The following is a 12,262-nucleotide window of genomic DNA, read 5'->3' as shown; positions in this document are numbered from 1 at the left end:
ACAAATCAATATATATTTTCTCATAAACAATCAATCGCATACCTATCTTTAACAAAAATTGGATTAATTCTTATTTTATTGGATAAATAATATTAAAATACATCTAGTAAGGTTGCCATCTGAACATCTCTGAAATAAGAAAAACTTCTGTAGGTGCTAGATAATTTTCAGCACTTTCGTCAAGTCCTAACTCTTAAGGTTTATAAGAAATCCATCCTACAAATCTTATGAGTGAAAATGATGCGCAGAAACAAATCAAATACGCACTATTATATCCAATACCCAACACAAACTGCGTTCTTACCTGGAGCAGAACGATATGTTATAACTGAATGAGAATGATTTCGTAAAATAGTAACAGGTGGCAAACCCACAGCTTGTTAATTATTCATGGTTCTGAGGAATAAAGATCATGATAAGAAATTGAATGAATCACGAAATAAAAACCCCAATTATCACAGCTTTCGAAACACGTCTTCTTTTTTCAAGAGTTAATGGAGGGGAGGGGTAGTTACATGTGACAATAAAAACAAAAAACGTTTTCTCTGCTTTTAACAGATTGTTTGCCGATAATATTTTATATAGGAGCTTCGTACACACACTTATGATCTTATTCCATTAACTTGTAGAACTTTTTTAAATTTATAAACACAAATTTCCGATAAATTTAATCTGAAATAATTATATGCCATTCGTATCTGACCTAGACAATATCTCCTGTACTTGTTCAGACATTAAATTAATAAAATGATTATTTTCTTCGCTGTCATGTACAATTAGAATACGATTAAAAACAGCTATATAATTAAAACATTTTTAAAACATTGGAAAGTTATCATCGCAACAAACAAAGCAACAGCTTATGAGTTTTAACAAAAAATAGCGTTTTCTGGTAAGAATTTGCAGATATGTTAAGATTTTTCGTTGTATTTCAAATTTAATAATGTTTACGTCAAATTTCTTAAAAGAAATATTATGAATAATTTCATTACGTTAAATTACACTAGTTTCATATCAAACAGTAGACTAACAAAAAATAATCCAGTTGAGCTTAACCTAACATGTTCTCGTCAATAAACATTATTTTAGTATATGTACTTAATTTTGACATCACCTGAAAGTGATAATTAAACTGTGGTATAAAAGAACTTACAAAATATTAATTTTGCATTATTACACATTTTTAGATATATACGTGCCTAAAGAAACGTATATTCGCAAAAAACACAAAGCATCTTCAGTGTCTCATATAACGTAATTCAATATGGGCATCTAACTACACCAGTAAAAACTTAAACTTTCCTTCAACTAATTAGTGCTCAAGAAAAAAACGAACAGTATAAATCTTATGATCACAATTATTTAACTTGTGTATCCGAATACTTAAGATATGAGACAAAAATGTTACTTACTGTTTGATGAAAAACAATATCCACATCAGGAGAAGACATGTGGAAAAAAGAAAAGAACACTTTAGTTACACAACAGGTAAATATGTACAAAATAATTTTAAATTGCAACGTTACAAGATTCACTATCGCAACGTTTCTCACGATAAACGTATCAGCGAACGAGACAACAACGACTGTCCAAACATCTAAACAAACGTCTGATACTATAACATATTTCGTAAATCTACCCAACTCCTTAGCCACACCCCTGAAGTGTAAAGTCATGTGAAGTGACTCGCTAGAAACCAATCACAACACGCTTAAAACGACATTTCCTTTTACAACGGTATGTGTCCTGAACACATACCATTAATTAATCTTTGCTGCTTCGGGACGAATGGCGAAAACGGTAAAATTCCCTTGTAAAACTGTAGCTATGCTTCAAAATACAGGTCAGTACCAATTTGTATATTGACGTAATACTTTTGTAATCGTTTAAACGTAACGCATTGTATCTTGCACTTTGTTATTTAACCAAATAACTTTACTACTACGATTTTAACTAGTGAAGGCCGGCCAAGTTTTGAAACCTACATTCTACTAATAAAAAACACAACGTTACATTTTTGCGACATTGTACCTAATACCTATTAACTAGCACGTTACGGATTTAATATCAGAGCAGTTTGAAAACAGTGCTTATTTCTCTCTTGCCACATATTAACGACCAAAAGGAATAAAATAGTTAAATACTATATTTTGCATGCCTCTAATTTTAAATCCCTAACAAACTTCGTTACTACATATAATACAGAGTGAGAGGGGGAAGATTTGTATTTTAATCATTTTTATAACTAATATTAAACCTATTGGTTTCATAATATTTCTAATTTGCGCATTTTTGAATAAGACTAATAGAAGTTGCAAAACTCGGTCCAAGTAACATAAGCTGAGCACCAAATCGTATGTTTTTCGATATTCTAATGTTTGTATGTCGCTCGTGTATAGTACATTGATTCATTCGTTTTTGAATCACTCGCAGTTTTTAACAACACTTCATTGATCCGAATACATAATTAATTCTTTAACTTTCCATGTATATTTCTTCTATTAGTTAGTACTGCTTATCTGAAATAATTTAATTAGATTTTTTAGCTACACACACTTTCAACCATCATTTCGTTACGACAAACCATAATGTACAAACAAAATGTACTATATTTTTATGCTACTTAAAATCCTGCTAAACCCCATAAAAAACTGTAGTTAAAAATAAAAATATAGTTATTCGTTTTAGTTATAAGGTGCCAACAAAACAAATGTTTAGGGTTTAACGATTTGAAAACAACATTAAGCGCTAACGGTCTTGTTTTTCTTCATGATACGAGTGACGTAACTATGCTATAAAACGCCATTCTACTGACCAATGACTGTAAACCAAAACCAAACAAGTTCAAAGTTTTACATCCCAAACAAGGTTCTTTTGCTAATAAACAACTAATGCCTAAAAACAGAATTATGGGATATTATACTCACTAGCAGAGACCAGCAAAACCTTTGCAGTCAAGTTAGTATATTTATTGCAACAGTACTTTAATTACAGGATGTCTAAAATATTACAAGAAAATTATAATCGTAGACATCGAAATATGCGAGTATACTTGTCTTAGCGCTAACATTAGTTAAGCCTTTATTAAGTGTGGTCTATCTATATAAATAATACAAATGGGTTTGACTGCCCGGAACTTTTATCGTAAACGCTACAAATTTCTTATCGTTAGAAAGGCCAATGTCCTAGGAGTCTGGACATTATATTAGCTATTCCATTTAGGGCCATCCTACCTGTATTTTACCGCGGTTCATAGAATGGCTGTGAGTTTGAGTTACTGTTGTTTTTTCTTTCAAAATACAAACTTTTACCTCATTGATCCATCTCTTGGCAGATTTGAGACCTAGTTACAGTCGCGGCTATTGAGGATTCCCTCTTTTTTAACTTTTATACCATAACTCCGTCATATTTTCATCAATGTTTGATTTAATTACAGTTTTGGATATAGGAGGTCAAACCCTTTTGATTGATGTATTTGACCATGTCTAAGGTCTCAGATTCATTTATTCTGATCCTGCCTGAAAGAATTTCAATCTCAGGGTAGGCTGGTAATAATATCGAATCGGGTATACGTGCACCCAACGCTCAGTATTATTGCCGCACAAAAATATAGCTAATAAAAAAAAAAAAAAAGTCTCATTAATTTACTCTAATAATGCCTAAAAGACTTAAGTGCCGCGGCTATTGTTTGCTTATTCAAACTTTTTAATGGAACGAGTGAGTATGTTACAGGATGGCACAGTGTCATCGTCACATTACGTGACTGGTTTCGATTTCAATTTTGATTTGGAAAGTATTTCACACAACTAACTTTATCCGCGTGTTTTCTCCTAAAAATGAATATTAAATATAATTGCTCTGGCCTTTCTCGACTTATTTGTCTAAAATACATATGCGCAGTTCGTTCAAACCCACATGCATATTTCTTTGTAAAAACGTTTTCAGACGTTATAGCATTATCAGCCACATTTGCCTTCATAACAGCTTTACATTTATTTTGTAATAACTTAGTTTCAATTCGTTTCGTACATAGTTATAAATATCTTTTATTAACGTTTTTCTTTAGTGTGATTTTTTGCTTAAACTCGTAAAACCGTGTCATGCATTTACTGCTCATGACTGTTTCATACTCTGTAGACTATTACTAATACCATTACTATACTTCACTGTTTACGTGTAGTTTTAAAGTTATGTCTACCTGAGTTTGTTTTATTGCCTAAAATTTATCTAAATAGATCAGGACGTGTTGACTTAACACAATGCATGCAAAAAAGCATAGCTTAAATGCCGTGCGTGTAAATGATAAAATACGGAAAATTCAAGTGAAGGACACAGAAACTGCCACAAATGTTTTGCGGAATGCGACTAGTATTCGATGAAGGGATAAGTTAACACTATAACTTAACATTTGTGTTCAGTTAGGTCTAAGCTCTACCACACACGCCGTCCTATTTTTGCTGGTAATTACTGATCGTTGTATCCCATACCTCATTGACAAAATGTAGAAAAAGTAAACATTTTACTGCAGATTTTTTTTTCTGAAAATTAATGCACGGAAAAAGTGTTCTGAATGTGTTCTTTAGTCATAAGCAACTCATTTTGATGAAATACAAACAATTTATTTTAGTAACTATTAAGTGTTATCTTTTATTTTAAAAATAATACTTTTCTTAAGAACTCCAGTTTCTCTGTACCACATTCAAACATTTCAAGAATAAATATATTATCAAACTCTCACATACATTCCCAATGAAAGTCGTGTTTTTGTTGTGAAAACTTTAAAGTTGTGTTGTGTGATAAAGAAATGGTTGTTGCACACACCACAGTTATATATTTTTCTTAGTGTTTGAATCTTGAATAACAAAAGTTTGAATTTTATTTTAATTTGCACGAATACTTTTAATACATTGATACTCAAAACTTGTTAAATATTTTCTCGTTAATCAATCTAATTACTAATAATAATATCGTGCAAATACTGTGGTATTTCTTAATTCAAACAAGTGTGTCAGAAAGATTTTATTCATCCAAACTTTTAGTTAACTTGAATTAAAACAAACTGGCCTACTTCCTGTTTGAAAGAAGTATGTGGTTGGTTTACCAAAGATAAAAAGGTATTAACTTATATTATACATATTATAATACATACTGTTGTAGATATAATGTTTCGGACAATGTCCTTCGTGCATTTTTATGAAATAGTACATTCATAAACGAAAAAATTTTAAATCGCATTTAAAACTCCAGACTTTACAAGCGATTGCATGCTAAAGTGTATTTTAGTAATTTCTGAATAGATACATTTTAAACGTATATCCGTATGTTCCTGAATTATCCATATATAAACACAAGAACTTAAAAAGTATATCTCTTGTTCAAAGATTACTATTAGCCGAATTATTTAGCGTTCACAACACGTGGAAAATAGCCCTAGGCACAGTGAACTTTCGCCACGGTGCACTTGTTTTAGATGTCACCCTCTTTCCTCGCAGATACAATTATTATTGAATAAATTCGCTTAACAATTCCTGCAACCAGTAAGGTCTAAGAAACCTATTATGATTTATCATTTTCTTCATTGCAGAATACCATTTATTTGGGAAGTAATGGACATAAAATATTGAACTTTATTAAATATACTTGCTATCGTCGGAGCTCACCATGTATCTGGATTTTCTTTCATTTTATCTCATTTCCGCAAGCAACCTCAGGCTATAAACTTTGCTCTCGCTCGAAACTAACAGACGCTGGAAACCAACATTAAGGATTTGTACAAACAATTAACCTCAATTCAAATACACATTCCAAAACTTAATATAACTGAATACGAGGAAGCAGAAAGTATTTGTGGGTCAGAATACGTCCAGAATAAATCGAATAATTTGTATAATGCTATGAAGTGAACCATGATGGTACCAGTGATAAATGTACTGCCTGTAAATTAAAAAAAAAAATAGCGCATTGTCACATTTTAGACACCATGTAGCTCACAAACCCTCGTCCAACCAAATTCAGAACAACGCCTCCAAGAAATCACAGCATATTACCCAGTGTAGAATTTGACACAAGTAGATGCTTCGAATGTCTCAGATACACACAGTTTGAATGCTGCATTCTATAACCAATATGGTTTGAAGGTCTGCGAGCTTCCTTTTTCTGTGGTATTTTGACTTGTGTTGTCTGTGGCAACTAAAGACGTTTATAAACCTTATGCTTCAATGCATCCATGGAATTCATATGCATGTTATAGTTGAGGCATGCTGCTGAGATACATTTGGTGTGTGTGTGCGTGTTGTAAACTTATTTTTAGAATTTTGTTTTAAATAAACGCTGGATAAAACGTGTTTTAAACGAAATAACTTCCATGAGTTTATATTATAAATGTTATGCCAAAACCCGTTTTTCTGACCTAAACTTCTCAAGATGAAGTTTTAGGATACAGTGATGCAAGTACCAAGAAATCAGGAATAACAAATGTAAATCGAACAATACGTTTCAGAAGACGCACAAAAAACAATCAATGGTATATGTCATAAGACAATACTATTTGGACCACTGTATTTTAATGCTGCATTCTTTATTCGTTCCCATAAATTTTATTAGAAGTTCAACTACACTGCATCTACTGTACACATTTGCCAACAAGTTTTGATCATTACTAGAGCTAATTAATTACTGAAAATTAAATTTAACAGAAGAAAATTATTTAAGTTGAGTAGTTTCAGATTACTTTATTTTACCATATGAGTTACCACTTACTGTTTCAGCTAGAATAGAATTTTAGCTTCCTTTTATTAAATGAAGCATTAGTGGGTGGATTCTCGTATCTATAGCTTCAGTTCAAAATGTTGATTTTGGCACAAAAATATTAAAAATCGCGACATTTTCAAAGATGCACATTAACCTATTAATTAAATATTAGTTTCGAAACCAAGATTGGTTTGACGTTAATTACTCCACTCTAACTCAAATAATAACAACTTGAGTCAGCAACTTAGTACAGATATCATTAACGAATTGTGTACGTTTGTAATTAAGTTCAGGACAACACACACTGTGCTTTGTCCATCAGGGATATCGAAACCCGGATCACGGCGTTGAAAGTCTGCAGACATTACTGTGACGCTAGGGGCAGCAAATTATGTAAGCGGTACACGTCAACTACCATCCAATATTACCGTTAGAACACTCAATGTAAAAAACTGACAAAAAAAAAAAAAAGACCATTAGGTGAAATGTAACATTTTCTACATAAAGCATATTGGGAACACTAGCAATAATTAGTAAAATTAATTGGAATATATGACATTTGTATTTAAAGTTTTTTGTGACTCAAGTTATAACTAGATGGCCAGGCAGTAAATAACAAAACCGTTGTTTGTTTTTGTACAATTTGGCGCAAAGTTACAGGATGGATCTGCACTGACTATACCTAAATTTAAAATGATAGACAAAAAGACAAGCAGATAGTCACCGCCAACCTCTTAGTCTGCTTCTGTTCCATCCAGATATGATTTATATATATATATATATATATATATATATATATATACACACACACACACATTATTCGGTAACGGAACGTGAACCGTAGCTACGTAGTCTGGCACGTTGATTGCGGTTTCATACACAAACAATTAGATTTTATTTTAATGCTGATGGGATCCAGTAAATGTGAGTGGCACGAAACCGTATACTACAAAGTAAAGACTACACTGCTAACATTTGGGTGGACTATGTCACATACTTTATTATTATCACCGTTATTACTATTACTCAACAAGACCAAGATATGTGATAACATGGCTCTCGATAAGAAGACTGTCTTCTGAACCGTGCTTCAGGTCAAGGTGATGCGTGACCTTGGAGGCTCAGGTGTAACAAAGACCTCTTCTTCCCTCAATAGCATGTAACTGATGAATTTTATTTACTGAGCCAGAGGTTCCAGAACACTTCAGCTTAAGGCTCCCCAAAGAGCTTAGAGAATCTTCCTGAAGACCCCATTTAATGATTTAATAAAATTTTAAATAACATCCGCCCTTACGCACCTTCCTTCATTGAAATCAGATTATTTAAAACTCATCTCAAGTACAAATAACCTATTTACTGCAATTATAAAATTATCAATCAAGAACTTTGTTTTTCGTTCGATGCAAAAGAACTATCAAAAAGAATATTTCTGCAAGTGCAGTAGCCTCAGACACTCTCGTAAACTCGCTGGACTAAGCTAATATAGTCTATACATAATCAACTTTAACCCACTTAACCGTTACCAGACCATGTTCATTACCTTACCCCTTTTCTCCGAAAATACAGTTAAGATAATTATACTCCAAACAAAAAATCAATTATGTTTGATATATATTGCAGTTCATATAAGAATCAAACAAAGTGAATTAAGAAACATCGAACACGGTACAACCTAGAATTATGTAGTTTTAGAAACATAGCAAATGTTAAACTTACAATTAACGTTATCTTTATTTGGTTTAATACGGTAAAGTTCACACACGAGATAAAAGAATTAATGACAATGAAGACTACTTGGCAACAAAAGGAGGTGTCATTTAAGAACTCTTTGCTGGAGTTGGTAACTTTATAATGCTTAATTTGTTGGCACATAAACCACGTGTGACAAGCATATTTTATAACTTATTCGATGAAAGTTTTATCATTAGTGTTATATCAAAGTTTTATTTACGCTTCGTCTTTGGAAAGAAAGCCTCTTCGCAATATTTTTTATTAAAACTACCTATCACTTTTTCTGTGCCTAACCAGGTGATTTCCTGTTTTTTATTGTTTGATGTTTGGAATTTCAGTTAATCTTTAACCTATTTCTATAGTGTGATTGCAGTTTGTGACATTTTTCTTTCAACAAGTTTTCATAAACAGTAAAATTAATGAATCTATAATAATCAGATTTATCCGCTGGTTTTCACTCTTTAAAGGTCACTGTAGCATTTGCCTACTTACAAGAGCATGGTTGTACCCTGATATTAGAGATAATTTGAAAGAGATATTCACACAGCCTCTGAGGGCCTTTTTTAGCCTTTTGCTATTTGTTGCGTCCGTTATTATTATTCCTTAGGACCTTATGGGCTTAATTTACAGTTTTATTATTCAATCCAATGATGTTTGGTTTGTATTCTATAAAATATATAATCAATCAATCAAACACATCTTTAATATTTCGTCAATTTTCTTGGCTCCAGGGTATAAAATACCTGGTTAATGTATAACTTCTATTAGAATCTTTACGTTTCAGATTTTAGTTGTTCCAGTTTAACTGGTTATGATAATATTTGCTGCAGTTGTTACTGGAAAACAGACTGTAAATAATGTGGCGTTTGTTTGTTCGACTGGTGTTACTTCATCAAAGAAGACAGTGTTTATAATGTTTTAAATTGTCGCTATGGGTGAGTGAGTGGGGTTGTTTGTGCTATACAAGTCACTGTTAGAATCGCATGTAAAATGTTTCCAGAAGTCTTTAAGATCATTTGAAAGTGTCAAGTTCTGAGCAGCTGTTGTTTTTCTTTGATCGTTGTATCGCGTTACGCATGGTGTTTAAGTAATGCTATTTGTTTGTTGTTTTTTTAATATTAGAGTTGGGTTCGTGCTTTTCTAAAAGCGTTAACAACATCTGAACTTAGATGCCAGATTGTATTTTTTGTGTTGCATTGTTTAGAATACTTGTAAACTACATTACTGGTTTCAGAATCCGCGCGTACTCACGAATTCTGCCGCCATCCACTCTGTATTGAACGTTTAGTTACTTTAAATATGTACTAAGTCGGTCGATATGAGTTGTTTGCTTCAACATACTGAGAGAGAGCGTAAATTAGAAGCAAAATAAATTTGATGCATTAAGTGAGTGAATATAATTTGATATACACTATGTCAAGTTCTTTATGGGTGTAGACCGTATGTGGAAGATTCAACATCACCCGGCTCTCTCTCTCTGAATGAAAAAATATACTTTATGCACATCTTAATGTGTTCACAATGGAACTTAAGATATAACACTTAGAAGAAAATGAACGTATTAAAAGTTACACGAGTAACTGCCAAGCAATCACTAACGTATCAAGTTTTTTTAAATCGAGATATAGCAAGGCAGTACCGGTTTTATTGAGTCAACTAGATTAAAGCTTCTATCACAAAGGAAACTCACCTCGTCGTACTGCTGAGTCATACGAGCCAAACGACAAAGTACAAGTACTTATAACCATTACTGCTGATGAACAACCTATTATGTTGAATTTGATAGAAGTATTAAAGTTTAGACAACACCACAGCATATTGAATCTCAGAAATAAAGCCGGTTCAAGCTGGCATAATTGTTAGTGTATAGCACACTACATTTCGTTTTTACTACTATTATCGGAATAAATTTAGATACGCTTAGTTTTATGTGAAAAAAACAAACAGAAAATACATTTGTTGATTACGTTTACTTCATACTAAAGGAAAAAGGCGCCTTTTCAACTAACATTTTGTTCACAATTTAAAACACGTACTATCAGTTACTGGTATATTAAAGCATCTTATACTTAGCTTTACATTTGTGCTCCTTACTACTGATTGACAAGTTATACTAATTAATAATTTTTAATTAAGTGTTGTCACTAATAGTGTTGCAGAGTTGTTTACACCATTTGCACCAGCCATTCATCTATTACACAGATAAATAAATATTCACAAACTCCTCTGTCCCCTCTAAACATTTTTCCTGGCAAATAATTACGTGTTTAAAATGCTTGCACACAAACTACAACAGATACCATTGCTGCTGATCTACTATTTAGTGTTGTTTCTATATATTTTATATATCAACACATTTTGATACAACTGTTTGTCACTGCACATAATTTTTTCATCAATCCTAAAATTCCAAATCATTAAAAATAAAAAATCAAGTCCAGAATTCCAGATGGTTAACTCCTTTGCAAGGAAAGTATAGTTAAGTTAATTAAACAAGGTTAAAAAACATCTCTTTTTGTTTTCAAATATTGAAATCCATTAGCTTTCATGACTGACTTAAAAACTGTATTACACAGTAACTATACAGAATAAATTGTTAACTACTACAGATTTAAAAAATTACAAAAGAACTATAGACTTTTTTTAATGCAGTTATTGTGTGTAAAGGTTTCTTAGCCATGGTGAAGATAAACTAATAATGGTACAAACAGATAATAAAATATATCTGTTACTACAGTGGTACTCAGCAAGCATCTAAAACTGTTTTGTAGTTGATCTACTGTTCATAAGCAAGAATATTGTTTACAAAATTCACCTGCAAGCTTCATTCTTATAAATAGCCTATGAAAAAATTCGGGAGAGCCGAAAGAGCCGTACATATTTACAGCACTTTTAACTTATCTCCAACATATGCATGTACAGAACTGCTACAAATGCTATTTAATAAATTAATTAACCCTAAGTACACAGATGAAGGTTAAAATGTGCACATCCTGACCTTATACAAATTACCATTCAACATGGTATTATGTACATGTCAGAGTTATCAAAATCAACATTTCATGTTACTCTACATTAGTGATTTCATTGAAGTTTATATTGGAGAAAGTCACTGATAATATATGGGGATAATAACAAAAACAGATATATATTTAGAAGCAGAGGTTACACAAACTATATAACAAAAGTATTTTTATTCTTAATGGGAATGCCACCTCACATCCTGACTTGTCAAAGTTTGACTCAGACTGATACTTTAGACATTTTTAGTATAAAACCTTCAATAACACATCTTATTCTTTGTGAACAACAAAGATGTATCACTGATTAAAGGTTTGCCAAACAGTGAGGAAATGCTTAATAAATTCAGAATTATAGTCAATGTAACTTACCCAATAAAGAGCCAGTCCACTATACCAACTCTGCTCATTTAGATATAATTTCTAACATAAATACATGAATGTAATCCTTAATAAAACCTAACTTAATCTTTGATTTAAAAAAAAAAATCAAAATTTTATCACATTTTTTCTTTAACCTAATCTTTGCATAAGAAATATCAAAACATGGAATGGCACTCAACTTACAACTTAATAAAATAAAAAATTAAATGTTAAGATGAAGGAAATTTGTGCAAAACATATCCAGCTAACCACAACCATTGTAAAAAGCAACCAATTCAGAATAGATATAGTTCTTTCTATCCATACACCTAATCAATCAAAAATTATGGTAGCAACACAAAACACCACATTTACAGTCCATTATTTTAATTTGTTTT

At 31.8% G+C, this 12,262-nt stretch overlaps 1 protein-coding gene and 1 long non-coding RNA gene across 9 annotated transcripts in view; one reads left to right on the top strand and one right to left on the bottom strand.

The window, feature by feature from the left end:
- LOC143256832 (septin-7-like) overlaps positions 1 to 12,262 on the bottom strand; it is a 74,778-nt gene that overhangs the window by 54,950 nt on the left and 7,566 nt on the right. For 2 of the 6 annotated variants that reach the window (XM_076514569.1, XM_076514570.1), the window contains exon 1: positions 1,413 to 1,612. The exons of 2 other annotated variants lie outside the window; for them this stretch is intronic. In XM_076514569.1, the coding sequence (XP_076370684.1) occupies positions 1,413 to 1,451 (39 nt within the window). In that variant the 5' untranslated portion in view covers positions 1,452 to 1,612. Of the gene's footprint in view, positions 1 to 1,412; positions 1,615 to 12,262 lie in introns of those variants that run through there. 2 more of the 6 variants (XM_076514568.1, XM_076514572.1) reach the window with 2 other exon arrangements.
- LOC143256834 (uncharacterized) overlaps positions 1,692 to 12,262 on the top strand; it is a 36,170-nt gene continuing 25,599 nt past the window's right edge. For 2 of the 3 annotated variants that reach the window (XR_013031567.1, XR_013031568.1), the window contains exon 1: positions 1,700 to 1,843. This is a non-coding gene — a long non-coding RNA (uncharacterized LOC143256834). Of the gene's footprint in view, positions 1,844 to 12,262 lie in introns of all 3 variants that reach the window. The other variant, XR_013031569.1, reaches the window with a different exon arrangement.

This window comes from Tachypleus tridentatus, chromosome 7, assembly GCF_004210375.1.
Source record: "Tachypleus tridentatus isolate NWPU-2018 chromosome 7, ASM421037v1, whole genome shotgun sequence".
NCBI lineage: Eukaryota > Metazoa > Arthropoda > Merostomata > Xiphosura > Limulidae > Tachypleus > Tachypleus tridentatus.
The sequence above is the reverse complement of the archived record's forward strand: the minus strand, read 5'-3'. Positions and strand labels throughout refer to the sequence as shown.